At 40.5% G+C, this 19,945-nt stretch overlaps 3 protein-coding genes across 10 annotated transcripts; 1 reads left to right on the top strand and 2 right to left on the bottom strand.

Moving 5' to 3' along the window:
* The first annotated feature begins 8 nt into the window (after positions 1-8).
* On the top strand, positions 9-6,312 carry lipia (lipase, member Ia). 4 transcript variants are annotated; one of them, XM_041051538.1, is made up of 11 exons: positions 9-146; positions 2,182-2,266; positions 3,301-3,671; positions 3,751-3,859; positions 4,132-4,233; positions 4,398-4,487; positions 4,574-4,741; positions 5,141-5,230; positions 5,500-5,608; positions 5,702-5,875; positions 6,026-6,312. In XM_041051538.1, the coding sequence occupies exons 2-11, from the start codon at positions 2,209-2,211 to the stop codon at positions 6,108-6,110; spliced, it is 1,356 nt and encodes a 451-aa protein (XP_040907472.1). In that variant the 5' UTR covers positions 9-146; positions 2,182-2,208; the 3' UTR covers positions 6,111-6,312. The 4 variants fall into 4 exon arrangements, with proteins under 4 accessions (XP_040907472.1, XP_040907471.1, XP_040907475.1 ...); XM_041051537.1 differs by lacking the exon at positions 9-146 and adding an exon at positions 1,433-1,590; XM_041051539.1 differs by lacking the exon at positions 9-146 and adding an exon at positions 2,014-2,033.
* A 133-nt stretch (positions 6,313-6,445) lies between these two features.
* si:dkey-71d15.2 (SH3 domain-containing kinase-binding protein 1) lies at positions 6,446-9,418 on the bottom strand. 4 transcript variants are annotated; one of them, XM_041051543.1, is made up of 6 exons: positions 9,238-9,418; positions 8,430-8,530; positions 7,921-8,031; positions 7,607-7,818; positions 7,406-7,469; positions 6,446-7,253 (listed from the first exon to the last, which is right to left on the bottom strand). In XM_041051543.1, the coding sequence occupies exons 1-6, from the start codon at positions 9,293-9,295 to the stop codon at positions 7,215-7,217; spliced, it is 585 nt and encodes a 194-aa protein (XP_040907477.1). In that variant the 5' UTR covers positions 9,296-9,418; the 3' UTR covers positions 6,446-7,214. The 4 variants fall into 4 exon arrangements, with proteins under 4 accessions (XP_040907477.1, XP_040907479.1, XP_040907480.1 ...); XM_041051545.1 differs by having other exon boundaries at positions 8,478-8,530; XM_041051546.1 differs by having other exon boundaries at positions 7,607-7,764; positions 9,238-9,340.
* A 1,556-nt stretch (positions 9,419-10,974) lies between these two features.
* si:ch211-114c12.2 (uncharacterized protein LOC336578 homolog) lies at positions 10,975-18,966 on the bottom strand. 2 transcript variants are annotated; one of them, XM_041051535.1, is made up of 10 exons: positions 18,889-18,966; positions 17,452-17,513; positions 16,627-17,322; positions 15,637-16,275; positions 12,649-12,761; positions 12,374-12,485; positions 12,180-12,255; positions 11,952-12,023; positions 11,707-11,857; positions 10,975-11,553 (listed from the first exon to the last, which is right to left on the bottom strand). In XM_041051535.1, the coding sequence occupies exons 2-9, from the start codon at positions 17,490-17,492 to the stop codon at positions 11,717-11,719; spliced, it is 1,890 nt and encodes a 629-aa protein (XP_040907469.1). In that variant the 5' UTR covers positions 17,493-17,513; positions 18,889-18,966; the 3' UTR covers positions 10,975-11,553; positions 11,707-11,716. The 2 variants fall into 2 exon arrangements, with proteins under 2 accessions (XP_040907469.1, XP_040907470.1); XM_041051536.1 differs by having other exon boundaries at positions 12,180-12,252.
* Positions 18,967-19,945: the final 979 nt, after the last annotated feature.

Genomic DNA, 19,945 nt, shown 5'->3' with positions numbered 1-19,945 from the left:
AGGTGTATGCAAAGTTACACAGTTAGTAAATGCCAAATGCAACAGTCCAGCTGGAAGTGAAAGTGAAAAAGTGTATACAGAGAACAGAGACTACTAATAGTGTACCAGTGAATGCTGAAGTAATCGAAATAAGATCAGCTACAAAGGTAAGTGCCCAGAGCTTTTACATTGGCAGCCTTTGGAACCAAACACAGAGGGACAATATGTCCCAGCATTTCACAAAGCTGTCACAAGTTACCCACAGTACCATGCTGGATATTATGTAATTTCAGTTGCGAATACAGTTTGGGTACATCTTAAAATCAATAACATGCTGTCCTGTCTCCTTTCTATAGCACACCTGCTACTTTACCATACAGATTGTTTACACTGTGGCAACCAACCAAAGTTTGACCCTGTTGTAAAAAGCTACACGGTTGCTACACGGAGAGGGTGGTAAATAAGGCAAGCATAATCAATACGTTTGTTTGACTATCCACCCATTATCACAAAACTAATTCAGAAATGGGACTGTTGTGCTCTACAGTCTTTTTGTTTACATGACAATTACATTTTTAACACAGTAAATTGCACAGAGAAAGGCTGAAATAAAACATAAACTGAGGTGAGAAAAATTTCAAAGGCCCTCCATTCAGCACAAAACAGTACCTAAGGCTTTTCTGGCAGTTGTGCCCCCGCTATTAATTTTTGTACATTCCCTTAGCATGCAGAACTTAGCATTTAGCTGCAAGCACTGTTGTGCCTGAATACAGCCTCACTGAAACACATGGCTGTTGAGTTTTGTTATTATTGTGGGAGTGTGTCATGTTCATAGAAGATATTTCTGATACATTGTCATGAATATTTTCCTCCTGATTATATAAACATAAGGTCAACAGGATGTGCTCTCAGGGACATGCACATTTGCAGGTCCTCCAGAAACATTTGCAAAGATAAATAAGTAGTGAAGTTGGAAGTTTACCTGTTTTATGTTTTTCTTATTTTCATCTTTATCTTATTTTCACTCACTTATTTCACTTTACACTTGTTTATTTTACTTTATTTTCCTCCATCTGACTGATAAAATGAATAATTCACCCCAAAATGAACATTCAGTTAACACCCAGAGCAACTGAAACTCAAGGACTACAAGATCCTCAACAGGCACTTTATTTGTTTTATTTTTGTTTATTTTATTGCAAATTAAAAACTACACAGCAAGTAGTAAACCGGTTCATTTTTAGATAAGGTTTTGGACATGTTTTTCTTTAATTATAATTAGAATGGGCTCAGTGAACAGAGACAAGGTCATGTTTACAGATTCAAGTCATGTTCAGTGGAAACACAAGAAAACAGTAGCCTAACCGGTTTGAGAACAGAGGATCAAGGAGTGACTTCACAGGAATTCTTCACCTGTGAACACAGTGACTTGGAGCAAGGGGTGTGGCTATCCCTGTGAGAAAATGCAGGGCGGGAGTACAGCTTTGCTGTTAGTCCTTTCACTTCCTGATCTCTGCCTGAATATGTGGAGTGACAAACGCAGGATAAACTGTAATATTCTGGACCTTTGACAGAGGAATTTGACACAGGAATTATTATCTTGCAGCAAAGGTAAGACTGATAACAGGGAAGCTGCTCTCATACTCTTCCGCTGTTGTCCCATTTGTGCAGGTTGAATCTGAGGAAGACACTGTCCGTTCAGTAAACCTGAGGGGTCTTCTGTGGCAGAATAAGTTTGTCACAGAGAGACTTGGGTGTACAAGTAGCACAGACTGTGATTTCTGTAGGTTTTAGTTTCACTTTCTAAAATCTGGTTAAGATTAATAATAGTTGGTGGAACCAGAAAAAAACAGAGTTTCAGTGGAATGGAGGCTGGTTTTCCCAGCTCATTCATGACCATAGTTTTTTCACATTGAAAAGTAAGTAGACAAGTAACTGACTTTTTTTTTTCTTTGCTTTGGTTGAGTGAGGTTGGCATCCAGAGCAAAAACGACTAAGAATATAAAACTATAGCCTGCTGGGAAAATACAAAGCTTCAGAGAAACATCTGAAGGGTTAGAACAGTGCTCTACTTTTAATGTTGCTGTGTGTGTTGTTGTGTAGTGTGTTCATGGGATTTGCTGTTAACTACATTGTGGACCAAATAGTGTCTGACTGATGTATTTTCATGTAATGGCCTGACTCAGATAACTTGTTCTGTAGATTATTTGCCCATTGTTGGTGTGAAGCATGTTCCTGTGGCAATATCTGACAGTGCTCCTGCTGACAGCTGTTCAACTATGCAAAGGTAAAGCCCAAGAACACTCTGAAATGTAAATGTATGTACACAAAAACATATACACACACACACAGTCACTTTCAGTAAATGTATAGTGACTGTTTTTCTGGGAAACAGTCGGGCAATATTTGAGGAACTGAAATTTAATGGGAAAACCAAAAATCTTGAGCAAATGCCCTACGTGTGGTCTGTAAAATTCAGTGGCACCGCATAGATCTCAACGGGCCTCTCAGCTGATACATGTGCCGCCATGCCATGGTGATTTATTGTGTAACAGTTAAGGAGAGCAGCTGATGATGCTTTTTCAAACATAAACCCAGTGTATTTGTGTGCAGTTTTATGAGAAAATGAACATTCTGCTTTAAAAAAAAAACAAACCAAAAAAAGTTTACACAATGTCAGGTTGATAGCAAGAAACTATCCATCTAGAGATCACAACCAGTTCAGATAAAAAGCGTTATCTTTCTATCTATCTATAGACTTGCTCAGCAGACTGGTAGCAGAAACAGAGATGAGTGTCTGTTTTGGAATGACTTTATTATTATCGTTTGTTTGTTCAGTTAATAGTTTGGTAGGTGTTTTTTCTTGAAGACTTATCATATTGTTTAGTTTTACTGAATGAGGCAAGTTGTTTCAGACAATATATTTACCGCCATGTCTTTGCAACACCTCCAGACCATTGATGGTAACAAGAGGTGTGGATGTACTGTCATTGTGGTTTCTTCTAACCACATCGCCTGCTTTTCCAAGGCTCTATAATTAGGTGTGTCAGATATTTCACTTGATGAGAGCATTTTGCAGGTTCACTGATCAACAAACCACTCTGCTCATATTTGTCATTGTTGTAGCATTGAATGCTCCCACAGTCATGTAGGCATTATGTCATTGATGAGGGCAGAAACCTTGAATGAGACGTCATTAAGCATTTCAAAGTTATGCAACCTTGAGTGAAGCTCATGAGATCAAAATGCCTGTCTGATTTATTCTTGTTCTTTATTCTCTCTCTTTCTGCTCCTTCTTTTTTTCTCATCATCACTCTCCAGCTCAGAAATGTGACAAATTTTCAGACCTAAATTTAGGTCACGCATTCATTGGCACCAGCTTCAGAATTAGGTTGTTGCTGTACACCAGGGAATATGGCAGCTGTGGGACGCTCATGTCCCACACCAACCTGTCCGCCCATCCCCAGTTCAATTTGTCCAGACCCACCACCTTCATCGTTCATGGGTATCGGCCCACAGGATCTCCACCAGTGTGGGTGCATAATATGACGGCGCTGCTCCTGGCCAGGAAAGACCTGAACGTCATTATAGTGGACTGGAACCACGGAGCCGCCAATTTGAACTATTTTAAGGCAGTGGAGAATACACAGAAGGCAGCAGCCAACCTCACTGCTTTCATCAAAATGATGCAGGTATGAGATGTGTCTGACAGTCTCTGTAACTGTCACTGACAATGAAATGTCTAACGAGACTAATGACCGATCTTTTCAGGAACGTGGTGCCTCTCTAAGCTCCATCCACATGATTGGAGTCAGTCTCGGAGCTCATATATCAGGTTTTGTGGGTGCTAACTTGAATGCTTCAATTGGAAGAATTACAGGTAAGAGTGGCCCATGTTGCCACATGTATCCAGATCGCTTTCTGTATCTGAAATGTGTAGAGAATTATACGTTGACACTTAGACGAGTAAAAGAAATATTGCACTGAAACACAATTAATCTGGAAAAGGAAAAGGGATGTAAGGTCAAGCAGTCCAGGGTCTTAAACTAAGTGATACCTAAATCTTTTCCAGTAAGTAGTCCCATCAGCTAATTTTGAGTTTGGGAATAAACTTAAAGCTTTCACTGAGGTCTACTGATGTGATGTTTGCAGCTCTGGATCCTGCTGGGCCTCAGTTCACTGGCACTCCTCCAGAGGAACGACTGGATTCCTCAGACGCCCAGTTTGTGGATGTCCTGCATACAGACATAGATGGTTAGTTGAGCTGAAAGTCTGTATTATACATTAAGAATTATTTGTAAATTTTGTTTGTTTTGTTGTTGTTATGTAGGTTTTTTCTTTTAATATACAAAAGCACACAGATGATTCATGTGTGTAAAAATTATTGTTCTCTTCATCTGCTAATTCTGTGTTCACAGCCCTGGGCTTCAGAGAAGCTCTGGGTCACATTGATTTCTATGCAAATGGAGGAACAGACCAACCTGGCTGCCCAAAGACCATCTTTTCTGGTAAGGTCTTTGAGATTTATGGGAATTGCGTTTTAAGGATATGAGCAGTATGATAAAGTTCCACTTTCTGTCTCACCCTTGTGTAGGAGGAGCTTATTTTAAATGTGACCACCAGAGATCAGTGTTGCTCTTCCTCGACTCTTTGAATCAGACGTGTTCCAGCACGGCCTTCCCCTGCTCGTCCTACTCTGACTTTCTGGATGGCAAGTGCTTGAACTGTGACCGGTTTGGTGCTGCTGGATGTCCTGTCTTCGGTTGGTCTATCTATTGGAAATAAATAATGCGCATTGTTTACGTTTTTTACTCTTCAAAAAAATATTTCTGAGGCTGATGGACAGTTATGAAAATAACTGAAAATATTTTTTCAAGGTAGATATAGGTTTTAATCTGATCTGATATGACATGAATACAGTATTGAACATTGCAAGGCCTAATGTTAACGGAGACACTCAGTGCATTGTGACATTAATTGATTAATCTTGAGGCATTTTAGATCAGAATAAGTCAGGGATCCTTAAGGTATTGATAGACTAAATATTTTAAAGTAAAAAGTTATTAGAGTGTCTGTCGATGTGTATGTGTTTTTGAATAGACACTCCAGATGTTACAGTATGTTATTGTAGACCTGACACAGCTGTTCCACTCAAATGCAGGCTATGACGTCACACGGTGGAAAAACATCCTAGTGAAGCTGGGCCAAACTAAAACGTTCTTCACAACAAAAGCAAAGTCTCCGTTCTGCAGTAAGTATCAGAACACGTTATAATCACAATCATAATCATAAAAACCAGACAGAAATACACAGCACAGCAGAGTCTCCAGGTCCCGTGACCCTGCTTGCTCTGCCAACTAGTGGTGGCACCATATCTTTTCCAAACAACTTTACACTGTTAGATATAAAGTATAGTAAAAAATATTTGAAGAAAGATATTGACTTTCATCTGAAGACATTGAACACTGATGAAAGATGGTCCTAAATTTTTTGAATAAAAATTTGGATGTCTTCTCTTAGTGACAAGCTACAGGGTGGACGTGATGATATGGAACAAGGATGCTCGCTGGGGATACCTTACTGTTAAACTTCATCATAATGGTACTGAATCGGTGGCAACCATTGACCAGTAAGTCTTCTCTCTAAGTTCTACTCAAAGTACTAATATTTCACTGTGACTTTTCTTTGTCCCTTTGTTAATGTTTTTTTTTTTTCATCTCAGTAAATCATCACAGTTCAAGAAGTACACAGAGACCACATTGTTAGCCCAGTTTGACAAAGACATTCAGTCAGTGGAAAAGGTGTCTCTCAAATTTTCCACTAAGAATGTATGTAAGCCCAAATATAAGCTTCGTGTTCTCCGAATCAGTCTCACACCTCTGGAACGCAAAGAGAGGTAAGCAACGCATACTGATTTGATTTAAAAGTCTGTAATATTTCTAAGAAACTGGATCTATTTGACTCACAGTATTGGCTATTTTTTCCTCAAAGTCCCTCACTTCTCCCAGCTCTAGATTTTAAGTAACACCAACTTTGTTTCTTCCAGGCTTCTCTGCCGATATGACGTCCTTCTTGAGGAGAACAGCGAGGTCGCCTTCAGGCCCATTCCATGTGAAGAATCCAACTTCTGAGGCAAAATCGGACCGAATGTCAAAAAATTTCACCGCTCGTCTTGTATCAGGTTTAGCTTTTCAGTACCTCCAGTATTGTCCAGGGAATCAATAAGCACCGATCTAGCAGCCAAATGTTTACTTACACACTGTGAACTTCTCTGGTATACCAATATATAAGATGTATATGTGTTTTTAAGGGAAATTATAAATGTGTTTTTCATAAAAAGAGACTATTTGAATTTCATTCCAAGGGAAAACTAGAAATGGGAATAAGAAGTTCTCTCAGTCACAGTTCCAACATGCAGTGTTTAAAAAAACAAAAAAAAAACAAAAACAAGTCAGCAATGGCCGGCTCCAGCATCTTTAATAAATTCACTATACTCCTACAAATCAACAATCAATAAATTAAGTGACGGCTTGGTCAATTTTTGCACGTGATAAGAAGGAAAACTATTACACTGGTTGAAAAATATATGCACCTAAAATACAAAAGAAGCTTTATGTCTGTGCCTCTATATCAAATTATTATAAACAAGTGGTAGCTCAGCCCTCAGCTCTGCAGACTAACTGTTAGCTCTCATCTTTTATCCTCCTCTCTGCCTGTTTCAACATCAAATGTTTCATACACAGTTGGATAAAGAAAAAAATGACTGAAAACCAAGTTAACAGTGATGATCTTCAACACATATTAAGGCCTACACCCAACAGTCAGTACTGCTTTTTTTTCTCTTCATGGAAATCTCAAGACAATTGCATGAGTCTCACTTGGTCTTGAACTGCATTTCCAGAGAGAACAGTCAGCATATTTTCCTCTCGGGGGGAAAACACTGGATCAAAGGACAGCTTTTTTTTAGCAGCCTGTCACCTTGAGTCTGCTCCCACTCACTTTCCGCTTTCAGCTGTGACTCAGTAAAAACATTCAGTCCTCTTGGTCATTCAGCACCCCCCCAAAAAAACAGATTTTTAAAAAAGTAAATAAAATTACCACCTAAGGAAAATGTTTTCTCTAAAAACTGCCATAAAACTTTTTTTAAACTTAGAAAAATATTATTTATCAGGTACAACAAGACCTTTAAACTTTTTTTTTGTCAAATCAGGACCTCTTGTCTTTGATGATTCCCCTCATTTAGACATGTGCTTCTTCATACGCTGAATCTCCATCTATAACAAAACAAAACAAACCATGAGGGCAGCTTCTAGATATTTAGTCTAATATTCTCTACTTTTAAAAAAAAGTTGTTTTAAAAGTAAAAAAAAAAAAGTGAATAATACTTTATAGAAATTCTGCCATCCTTTGTTTCTTCATGTCACACCTGTAAAGTCAAGCGAATCCTTTTCTCCTCATCCAGCTCATTCATCAGCAGTTTAATTTCTTTGCTGGAACACAAAATATTGTCAAATTAGTTGCAGCAGAAAAAAAAAACTCTCCTGATGGAAACTGAAATAGAGAATGTGATGCAGGGGTGGGAATGTCAGCAAAAATCTGAACAGAGATTACAGTAAGAAAGCCATACTTGTGCTGACTCTTCATCTGTTCAAACTGGTCCCTCAGGTCTCTCAGCTCTGTCTGCAGCTGCTCCAGGTTCGGCGATGCACATTTCGCTGGGTTTCTGCTCAACTGGGGGTCCGATTTGAGGCCCGGGGCCAGCGGAGAGAGCACAGCAGAGAGAGCCTTTGGTAACAGAGAGGAGAAGGACTGTGTGGGCACACTTTTGGGTACTGCTGCCTGCGGAGAATAACCCAACATTACAGGCTGACGACAACAACAAAAAAAATCTGGAATAATAATTTAAATTTTAACGTGGGTAAGTATTTCTTTTACACTTACAGGCAGGTCGGACCCATTTTGACTTGTTTCCTGAGAGTTTTCTTGAAGTGTTAAAGTTTCCAGTTCTTCACTCTGGTTTTCTTTTCTTTCCTCTTCCATCATGAGTGTTACCTGTAAGTTAAGTCTAGTTTGAGACATCTGATAAGTAAAATACATTTACACTGCGTGTACCTCACCCATTTAAAAGAATGACAACAAATATCCCTGCTTTTGGTGTCCCCCTGAGAAAATGTCCAAAGTGACCTTTAGGTCAGTAACACATGATTATAGAGATGGACCTTTTAACCTTGTTTTAAGTAAGTAGATATCTTCTGCTGCTATACGTGACTGTGTGTGTATGAGGTAGCTCAGAAAAGTTAAATTTAACCCAAGGACAGATGGGACACAAACAGACACACACTCTTCTATGTGAGCCAAGTGATATTAGTATCATAGTATAGTAGCATTTAGCTGGATAATGTACCAGAGGAATGGTTTCTAGATAACTGCTATTAAAAATGTATACTTCCCAGAGTCTGAAGCTCTGACTGTAACCTCTCATCTGCAGCATGAGCTACCTGCTCATTCAGCTTCTCCGCGACTGACACAATTGAATCAAACTCTTCAGTGTCTTTGAGAGAAATGGAGAATAGATGTTAAAACACACCTTTCAGACCCCGGAATTCATTTAAACCCATCCTTACGGAGAGCGTAGGGCCATTCTCAATAAACCTACGTCTTGATCCACTTTTTGTGACTCCAAAGTCTGCGTTAACATTTTTTTAACATGCAGCATTCAAGCATGGTAGTGTTTCAAATGACTTTGAGACACATGTAACAACAATAGTTGCAAGGCTTACCAGGGATGAGGACTGAACTATAGTTGCCCATCGTGACAGAGAGGAATACAAGTGTAGAGAGTGAAAGACAGAAAAACCTGCAGAGTCTTTAAGTCTACATCTACAAATGACAGATTGGAGCAAGTCAGTGGAGCAGAAATCAACAGAAACCAGTCAGCTCAGCATAACCTCATGCAACACTTTCAAAGAAAGTGAAATGCACTGAAAGATAAAGGTAATTCTTCAACTGTTACCTGTGCTTTTCATAAGAATTCAGCGACCTCCGTTTTTACGTTAAACTGAGATACTACTAAATTTGGGAGTTACAGTAGAGGCAGCTGTTTGTCTCATGCCAAGGCAGTGAACAAATGTGCAAAACATGCTGGAACCGACTCACAGAGAAGAGCACAGTGACAGATTATACAGTCATTAGTAAACATAATAAACCAAATATCAGATTATTGTCAGTTACAGTCATATATCCGGTGCGCACACTCACCTTGCTTTGCCACTGTCACCGGTGAGATACAGCAGCATCTGTGGTAACTCGACACCATCCATTGTAACCCAGTGTGGTCCGCAGAGTATGTTGTAATGAGGAGTGGTAGTGTCAGGGCTAAGTTTAGCTCAGGACAGAGTGGAGCTGGACTCCACTCACAAATATCACAGGGGCAGAGCAAAGGGCGTTGCAGACTGAAGGGCGAGGGCGGGTTTAAAAGGGACAAACCGGGGAGCAGTTACACAAGAACTGATGTTTGAACTGGGAAGACAGGAGAAAGCAGAAAGCTCAGCAGAAAGATGATTTGTCTTTATTGTGAAAGCTTATAGAAGCTGTTTTGATTGGCTTTAATTAGTGCTTCCTAAAGAGCACCTAAAGGGACATCCCACCAATTTTACACATGAAGTCCAGCTGTTTCATTCTTCAGCCTGCGAAAACAGTTGTGTAATGTTGTCTGTGGCTGTGGGGGGAAATTGCCAAGTCAGTGTCATCTTAGCCTGAACTTTAAGTTTTGACAGAAAGTCTGCATTACAAACTGGAAATGTGGGGTTTCAGAAAAAAAGGGTATTTAGGAGGCAGGAGTAATGATGGGACAAACAACACTGGTGCGTCAGCACCACTGTGCCGAGCGCACAGGAGTCAAACCCGTATTGGTGCGTGTATCGCTTTAAGAAAAAAAATCATGTGACCCATACAGGAAGTGTGTCGTTTGGATGTGCCGCGCCAAATCGTGTGTTAAAGGAAACAAACTGTTATTGACGTGCATTGTTGTGGATTTGTTGAATGGAGATGAAACTGTGTTTGCTGTTGCTGTGTCTTTTGGACTTTTGCTTGCCCTCACCTTGCTCAGCTTCTGACTTCGTGGATCGTTCCAATAAGAAGGAGTTTTCCCCAGTCTGGAATCATTTTGATCTTTTGACGGCAAATAAGGTAAATCTTTTTCTCCTTTGGGCATTGTTTACTGTTAGTTTTTTTATGGAAATATGTGTCTATTCTTTTCTGTAAGAGGTTTGAATTGTTATCAGATAAATTAACTATTTTATTGTAGGTGAAGTGTCGGCTCTGTTTTTAGTCTGTTATTTCGTATGATTGAACACTTAAGTTACAGAAATTCCATACATAAGTTAAAAATTTTAACTCTGAATTTTATTATAGACAAATTTGCTATATTTTACATACCAACTCATTTTAGCATTTACACAAACAAGGTTTTAAGCAAATTTTCTTCACTCAACTTAACTCAGCAAACAAATTGAGCAAATGAAATTACACAATGATGAGATCATATTTTAAGTAAACGACTAGCAATTAAATAAAAGTTAGATATTATTTCACAGGCTGATGTTGGGTTTGCAACATGTAAGTCTTTCCATCTTATTTTAATTTTGTTTACCTGCAATGGTTTTAGAACTGCTGCAGGGGTCACTATTGAGTGACCAACACAGTTTGGGTAATGTGTCAATGCACTCCTTGAGGTATCATGATCCCATCACTAGGCAGGAGGGGACTAATAAAATACACTACTCGACTGCATTATGGGAAATGTAGGATCCAGAGGTTTTAGATATACCAGCTGGGATTTTGAAGACAGATTGTCTTTAAGGAATAAAGCTTACCAAAAAAAATTCAATATAAAGGCTGATTGGCAGGCAAAGTAAGGTTTAGAAACTGGACTCTACTGATGAACTGATTGTGTCCTCTGTCCAAATTACAATCAAAACACAGACAACTTTCAAATACAGATTGTTAAATCCAATTTTATTTCAAGTCTCAAACAAACTGAACATGTGATTATACAAGTTTTACAAGTTGTAACTAAGTGTCAGTTGACAAGCCCTGGTTTCTAATCAAAACACCCATGATTAATCAAATAGGACATCTCGTGAAAAGTCTTTACAAACAATAACGAGGAGATGTTAAAGTAAACATTTCATGGACTTAACAAACTTGGAACCTGGATTGTTCTCTGTAAACAAGTAAAACAAGCAAAAAAAAAAGCAGTCTATTTAAAAAAAAAAAAAAAAAAGCAGACTGCCAAGATCACAAGCAGCAAATCCCAAATCAAATTACACCAGAAAAAAAGCAGGGCAGTAAATAGAATGGCATGTGTTACATACATTCTAAAACAAAGCACTGCAGTACTTCAAAGATGCAACTGAAAAACTTGTACCAGAGAACAAATGTAAGCAACAACACTTGCATAATTTACAGGCAGGTTGGGATTGTAGTGAGAGAAGGGTTTGTGCAGTCCACTCAGAGGAAAAGAGCTTGAGATTTTTCCACGTTTTCCAGTGTCACGTCTGCAGAATGTGAGACCTGTGAGGAGATCAAGAAAAAAAAAAACCTCCTGTGAATATAACATTTCTGAAAGATGTTATATCTTCTGTTTGAAGAAGACACCACTCACGGTACATGGTCAGTTAAAACTGTCATGCTGCCGCTTCACAGCTACACGTTATGATTTCTTACCTTGAGGTCATCACCAGCGTTGTTGGTTGGGTCCTCGGTTGTACGGCACGCGCTGACGCATCACTCTCATGTTGCGGTATTTAGACATGATACTCTGACTTTTTCTGAACACTGGCCTCTGATTTGGGAAGGGGCGTGGCACTAAGCTCTCCTTATAATAAAAAAAACAAAAAAAAAAGTTATTAAGAAAGCCATTTAACATTTCCCAGAGGAAGAAAGTGATCTCCCGAAGAGTGTATGCTTACCATGAGTGGTCTTCTTACATTTCCCGACAGTTCAGGACCTGTCTTCCTTGGACTACCGGTGAACTTTGGTCTCTGTAAAAACAGAACAGTGAAAGCTGGTTATAAATCTGCCTGAAAAAAACCCAGCTGACATGCATCAATATTTGGTAGTGTGTGGTAGAGCATTGATCTTTGTGCCTCCATAGGCTGAATCACTCAGCCTACTCTTACTATAGATATTTCATTCACCTGCATCGGTCCTGGTGGTGGTCTCCTGAAAGGCCTCCCAGATCTGTGGCTGTCCTGCATCGGATTAAATGGCCTGCTAAAAATACAAGAAATATCAGGAACAGGACACTCTCCGCACAGAGCTTACAGTTAACATATCAAAACCATAAAAAAGAAGCGCGTTTCAAACTATGGGATGACTCTCAGAAACGTACCTGAACATCCTCTTATCCAAATATCCCCGTTTTCGGTCGTCAGGCGGGGATCTGGAATCATTCGTCTTTGAGAGTCGGCTGTTCGATGGACTGTCTATATCTGAACTGCGGTCTAAAAAAAATAGGGAGATAACAAATCCTGTAGCTGAAGTTTAATAAATAAATAAAATCTATCAACCTAAAGAGCAAGAAGAGCATGTAAAATGATAATAATTACTGTAGCTACTGTCCTTTTGTTGTTAAAATACAAAAGATTACAAAAATAATTTACTTACCTGTCTTTGACTTTGGGCTGTGATCTTTCCGAGGTGAACCGTCCTTGGAGGAGCTCGGCCCGGGTGGCCAGTGGGACAAAACGACAAGGTCACGTTTCTCTATGGGAGAAGATCTGTGGAGAGTGTCGCAGAGCCAGTGGTAAGGACATCAGCATTCCTATCCCAGCATCATCTCACGTTTATGTCAGCGTACAAACATCTTAAATGTGTCCTGGACACATTAACAACATGTCATTCAAGATATCATAATGTAGAAAATAAAATGACTGCGAGTGAAAAATAAAAATCAACCTGTCAGCTCTGTCAGAAATGCAAATTAAACCAGTAATGAAGAGCAGTGTTTTTGCAGGCAGATAAATGATCATAAAGCCACGCATCACACATGGGTACTTACAAAAAAACCATGGAATGTCCATGCTCCTTTACTCCTATTTTTGTACCCTGAATCAATCTGAGCTCTCTTCATTTACTCAGTGATTGTTAGAGCAGGCAAATCTTGGAGAGGACTTTAAGATATCGGTCTAGATCACGTCACCAAATCTTCATCCTTCTCTCCGAAGCACACAAGGACAATTCCCTTATTTTTACGGTCACATTGAAGATCAGAGGGTTTTATCAGCGGGTCCTTCTTAGTTGTTCCTTTATCTGTTGTCTTCAATCATTTTTCATCATCCATAGGGGCTCACAACATGCACATCGGAGAGGAAATAGGAGATCTGAGTTTTTGAGAAGTCGGCAGTTTTGATGTGAATAGCTGAGCACGTCCAGGCAGGTGATAATGTCAGCTTCTTCTCCAAAGCTGTGCAGTGGTTTTAAGAGATGAGCCAGTGTTTGTCTGCTCTTCTAAAGGCTTTGTAGCGCCCTCAAGTGAGATTTCTATTCCTTCAGATCTACTCTCCTTATAATTTCAGGTGCTGGGCATGATTTAGGAAAATGTGGGAATTTAACAAAGACGATCATCTGATTGGTTCTGCAGTTAAAGCTATAGTGCCCTTTTTTCCTCTTCACGTCGTCGTTTTCAGTTACAGTGTGATAAAGTGCCAAGAACTGATTGAGGACATCTTTGGTCCATCACAGCAGGCAAGTTCTTCACAGGAAGATATGTCAAGCAGCTACTCAATATTCTGCTTTCCCTCAGGCTGATGTTGCACACTATTATTACGTTTAGGTCACGCGTCAGATTAGACACAGGAACTGACCACAGCACATGCTGACCTGTGGTTCAAGCCCAAATGTGTTCACACTGATATGAAGATAAGGTGGCATGGTAAGGCTGCAAAAACCAGGCTTATCTTGCTTCTGTCCCCACGTCGTATCAAGCTGGACTTTCGGCCACTTACAATCTCTCCTTTCATCTTGTTCTCACCCATTTTAAATCCATTCTCATCGGTCTTGTTTCTCCACTTGTCTCATCCTTTTCCATAAATTTAAAATGACACATCAAGGCTGATTTCACTCCGGGCTTTGTTGGCATGATTAGTATACAATGCTGGCCATCTAGTAACTCAATGGTCACTGGTTTGACTCCTGCAAAAGCTGACCTAACCATCCCTGGTCTGTTTCATCAAAAGGCTTGGAAGCTTAGGAATGCTTCTAAAGTCCTTATGACTGCAGATAAGAAGACAGCTCCAGTACTTAGGTGCTCTGTGTGAAGTGTATTACTTTGGCTCCTCTTCGTTCTGCTCAGTCTGAGCAGGAATGATGCAGCACCATCTGCAAGGCTTCACACTTCGGGTGGTGCAGAACCACGTATCGTATTCAAATAATTGAATCCTTCGGAAATAAATTAATTCAATTTGCACACAGCAAGAACATGGTTTCCACTTCTGTGTAACACATGAATTGGGCATTACATGTGTACACGTAGGTATGCACCTGACAAATGCGTGACGATAAAATTCCTGAATACGGTGACTAATGTGCTGTCAGTCAAAAAAGATCAATTCTTTGCAGAAATCTTTGTCTTGGGTTTTGACTGGTTTTTATGTTGTTAAAATTCTTTTATAACCACTTTGGAAAGTTATGACAAGAGTGACTGGTGACTTGATGCACATAAACAATGGAGTCAGAAGCTTCAATCTCTGCATATGAGTTATGTGTCGGTTAACTTATCGAGTGCCTGTTGTCCTCTAACTCTGATGGCAGCTGGTAATGTCCAACATTAGAAATTCCTCTTCATTGTTTGATGGCTTTCATCATCTCTGTTGTCAGCCACAATCACCATCATCCATCTTCATTATGTTGTGACTGGATTCAAAGCCAAACAAAGAGTCCCAGTTTAGACTTTGTTTTTGAAATTCCTTGAGCAAACGTGCCATGTGACTCTCAACTTTTCACTTGTTTTAGTTGGTGCCTTGAACATTCGCCATTCAATGCTGGACATCCATTTGATGCATTTCCTTTCCCCAAGGCCCATGTGTAGCGGACGTGTTGCCAATCATTTAAAAATGGGGGCAGCATCTCAGTGTCAGTTTAGGTCACGTTTAGTCTTCTTTGTGTACACAGATATACTGCTTTACATTAAAATGTTGTAACTTCAGCTTTGGATTGCTTTTGTTTCCTATTGAGGATGAAGGGGTCGTAACAACACGCTGAAGAGCACTTCGTTCTTTCTTAAGACACTCACTGCTGACAAACTGAGGAGTCCTTAAACAGCACAGACTAATTTTTCCACACCGCTCATCGGGGGCACTAAACTTTTTTGTCAGGTTTTAAAACAGGCTGGCTTTACTGATATGTTGCGTAATTTAGCACCTTCTCTTCAGCCCACTTGATAGGAAGATATTTTTGAAACACAGGCAGCACGCAGACAGGGAAGCATTTCAGACCTCTGCAGCTTTTCATCAACTGAATCAGTGTTGCACATTTAGCCCATCACGACATCTCCATTTTCCACAGATGGCACCCCCTTCACATTGAGACATTCTTTCTTGACTTCCTAATCACCATCAAGCCCCTGCGAACAGTGCTAGAAGGAAAATACCGTACCTGTGTGTGTTCAAGGACCGGCGAGACTCCACCTGTTCTTTGCCTGTGTCAGAGTCTCTTGGAGACTTGTTGCCATTGCCTTCTTCCCTGGGGGGTGACTGCTGTGGTTTTGGCCTCCTTGGTTCCAGTTTTTTCAGGGGAATGGGATTTGACTGGAAACGTTTCTTCCTCATAGCAAGAACAGAGTTGACATTCCCCCGCGAGGTGGAGTCGCCCAGGCGAGGCCTGGGTTTCACCGATGGAGGTATTCTGAGCCGCATGAGAGACTCTGCTCTGATTTGTCTGCTCTTAACTAGGTAACCTTTATCCCTAAGAGACAATGGTTTACCACCAAATGGCCTGGGAATACTGAGCAGCTGAGCTCTCTCTCTCCTGGGTTGTTTTGGATTGCCATGCACCAGTGCAGGGTCTGAGGAGGGCATGCTGATGTCTGATATCCTCCTCTTGCGGGGTCCTGCCACTTGCCCCTCTTGAGGACTCCTGTGGTAGGATGATGGCTGTGGTGGGCCTCCTCTCCATGAGGGGGGTCTGAAAGGGGGCAGGTGAGGGACATCTTGTGCCCTCTCTCTACTGTGCGATCTGCTGCCCTGCCTCTCCACCGGACCCCGCTGCCGCCTGGAGTCTTGATCTGATGACCACCTGCATATCCATCAAACAATAGAGAAATCATTACAATGATAGATCCATTGCCATGTTAAGTGGGAGGCGGAACTTTTAACTTTTATCTTAATGCAGCCCCTTCATAACGACACGACAGAATGAAACAGGTAGGAGAAGTAAATTTTCAAAGAGTAATTACAGATGTAACACTCCTCTCAATGGCAGGTGAAACCACATTTACATCAGACCCCCATTAATCCCCTCTAATAACTATGGCTGGGGCAGAGTAGAGGTAATCATTATGACCCCTGTGACTGGGAGGACTGGGCCAGCTTCAGGCCTCCTCTTTAATAATTTTACCCAGCTGGGATTGTTGCTTCACTCCTGTACCTCTCTGGACATGGGCCTCTCCCATGCATCTCTCTGGGGCTCCTTTGTGACCCAGAGGGCCTGTGCTCTCCATTGTGTGGATGAGAGAAAGCTCCAGTCTCATTCCAGCGCTTTATGCCATGACCTGAGTGCTCATAGGGCCTTTCTCTGGGACTGTAACTCCCACGAGGATCTCGACTCCGCTGCTCCTGATGGGGAGAACCTGACTGCCTTTTGGGGCCCCTGAAAGACCCCTGGTAGGGTTGTGTGGAGCCTGGCCTCCTATCAGCTGGGTGGCTACGAAAATGCCTTGGGGAGGGTGACCTGGGACCTGAAGGGTGACCGTGGAAAGGTGGGCCCCTTTGACCGGGGGATCCTTGTGCAGGGCTGCGAGAGGATGACTGATGCTGGCTGTGGGGGGAGCGGTTTGGCCTAGATGGAGAAGACCTCCTCTGGCTATGGTGTGGTTCCATTTTGGGAGGGTATGACTGAAAGGAATCCTGATTCGGCGACCTCCAGTGATTGAAACGTGGCTCCCTTTGCTCTCCCATCAGTGGCACTCTCTTGACAACTGGGGGTCGTCCTCTACCTCTGGATTCTCTCCAGTTAAAAGGGGCCTTTACTGGGTAGCCTTGGGCATCTCTTCGACTTTTGGAGTTGGGGTTGGGGTTGTAATTCCCTTGACTCGACCCAATGCCATGACCATCTCCATATGGTCTGGTAGGACACAAGAAAAACAGATATTATGTCACAATTCCAAGAGGGCCACTACTGATGTATACAGCAAAAGATTAAACAAGCATGAGCGTAGCACCAGAGTATATGGGTGACATAATCAATTATTACCTGGGCTTCAAGCGTGGTGGTCCAAAATGTGGTCGGACCATTTTTGGAAGTCAGCAAATAATCTATAGACATAAAAGAAACCATACTGAGTTTGACCACCTTAAGCAGATATTATGCTTGTTCCCTAAAGCTAGCTGCAACCTTTGGTCTGCCCTGACACTACAGGTCAAACAAGTACCTTACAGTCTGAAGCTGAGTCACTTATTCAGGTGGATCAAATCAGTTCAAAATTCAGATTTTCATTACATAATGTTACAATACTGTTGAAGAAACTAAAATTCAGATGCTTAGCAAAATATTAAACATCACATATTTTAGTGCGCAAGTTTTAAATTAATTGTAGTGTAATAACTTAATAAACGTAAGTAAGTCAAAAGGATCAAATTCCAACACAATGGTTCAAAGTGCATATGCAGTTAAAGTTTTCATACAGTTAAAGCCAACCCACAGCAATATGTGAACTATTTATCATAGATAAAAGGTCATTCAGTCTTAATCTAATCAGTCATGTCTGACAAAAATTACAGCTGCTGTGTTTCAAATATTTCAGTGATTGATGAGAAAGCCTTTAAGGTGCTGGTTAGAGCTGGTTACAGCAAACGTTCATTTCATTTTGCTGTTGTAGCAACAATCACCTAAACAGGAGTGTTTCTGTTCTCAGTATTGTATAATTCTTACATTAAAAATATCTACATTGCAACATAAACTAGACACTGCTTTTTATATCTGAATAAGCTGGTTATCTTTTTTTTTTTTTTTTTTTTTTTTAATCTATTACACTGACAATATTTAAAGAGCCGAGCTGCTTTGAAATCCACTGTAAAGAGAAATAAAATGTAAAATACAAAAACACGTTTCCACATGCTGGCGCAGCTTTAAGGGCATTTTCGACCTCGTATTTACCATTACACTTTTAAGCAAACGAGATGGCAAAGTCACAGTTTTAACCAAACGCGGTTTACAAGGGAATAACATGTTTAGGTCGGGGTATGTTTCTCAGGGGGCCGCTGCTTCACTTTCAGCCCTGATCCTTAAATCCTGGTGAGGGATCAGCCCTGCTCGTGCCTCCATTTTTGGTATGGGCCACTGGCAGTTGGCTGAGAAAATAACACGACTCAGCCATCATATGTTCCACTGTGCGGACACCAAATCCTCCGCTGGAGTAGTGAGCGTTTTGGTAACACACATCGTCTTAATGTTTCGACTGGGTTTATATTTAGCGATTGCAAACGTAAAGGTCGAGTCGACGCTAACAACCTTATCTTGTGGCTAAAGTTAGCTAGCCTGGGTATTTAGTTAGTTTGTAACGCCGCTCTCAGAAAATGGCATCGTGAGTCGGTTGAAACGTCTTAGTGACATATTCAAAACAAAAGAAATAACGAAATTTCAGCTTTACCTTCCAGTAAGAGCAATTCGGTAATTTAGCTTTCGACTCACCAAAGACCAGCCGTCGATGGGATGAAAGGTACGTGCGACACAGTTCAGCTGTTCTTCCTCGTCGCTCCGCTTTAGAGTAAAAAAAAAAAAAACAACGCTTTCGCCTCTTCAACTCAGTGTTTGACAGCCAGACTGCAGAGCCACCTACTGCCCCGGAATGCGAACTACATGTGTGGGCAGACTGCCGGAAGGCCAGCGTACACCTTGCTTTTCTCTTCTTCACTTGGAAACCACACCAGGTTAAAATTTGTGCAATTTAATACAAAAACCCAGCAATAAATACTACTTTCATCCAGTGGTGGAAGGTGTTTATTTTTTTTTACTTGGCATTCAAAATTTTACTGAAGCACAAAAGTGTTAGCATTGAAATGGTAAAAGTACTCATTGTGCAGAATGGCCCATGTCATAATAATAATATACATTATATCACTGTATTATAATTGATGCATTAATGTAGGTGTAATCTATTACATTATCTTTACAACTATACATCATTATGTATTTGTTTATTATACTTTGTATGAATAATCTGAAAATGATAATCTGAAAAGTAACCAAGACTGTAAAATAAATGTAGCAGGGTAAAAAGTACAATATTTGCCTCCAGAACGCAGCGGAGCAAAAGTATAAAGTAGTTTTTAACATTTATTATGGAGGCGTATTTATGTGTCAAAGCCTATGTTGTGTTATTTAAATGGAAAGTTATTGTTGCTACTGTTAATTTTCTAGGTGTTTCTCTGCACAAAGGAAGTCACAAGGCAAACAAAACAGGTAATTAAAGACAACTGATTAACACCCAGAAAGTTTCTGTCCATCCTGTTTACTCCTGTTCAGTCTGACGGTCCAGTCAGTGACTTGTACCCATGTTATCTGCTTAGTAACATAAACACACACTAACAAACAAACACAGAATTCTCAGTTTTTTACATTTTATTGTTTCATATAACATTACTATGACCATGCTAATCATGCACAATGTCTACAGAAATTATTTAACTTAAATAGTTAAACTAGCTATGAGAGACAGTTTTGAAATATGGGTATGAGCAGACTTGCA

Source organism: Toxotes jaculatrix, chromosome 12 (assembly GCF_017976425.1).
Source record: "Toxotes jaculatrix isolate fToxJac2 chromosome 12, fToxJac2.pri, whole genome shotgun sequence".
In the NCBI taxonomy this organism is placed as follows: domain Eukaryota; kingdom Metazoa; phylum Chordata; class Actinopteri; family Toxotidae; genus Toxotes; species Toxotes jaculatrix.
The sequence above is the reverse complement of the archived record's forward strand: the minus strand, read 5'-3'. Positions and strand labels throughout refer to the sequence as shown.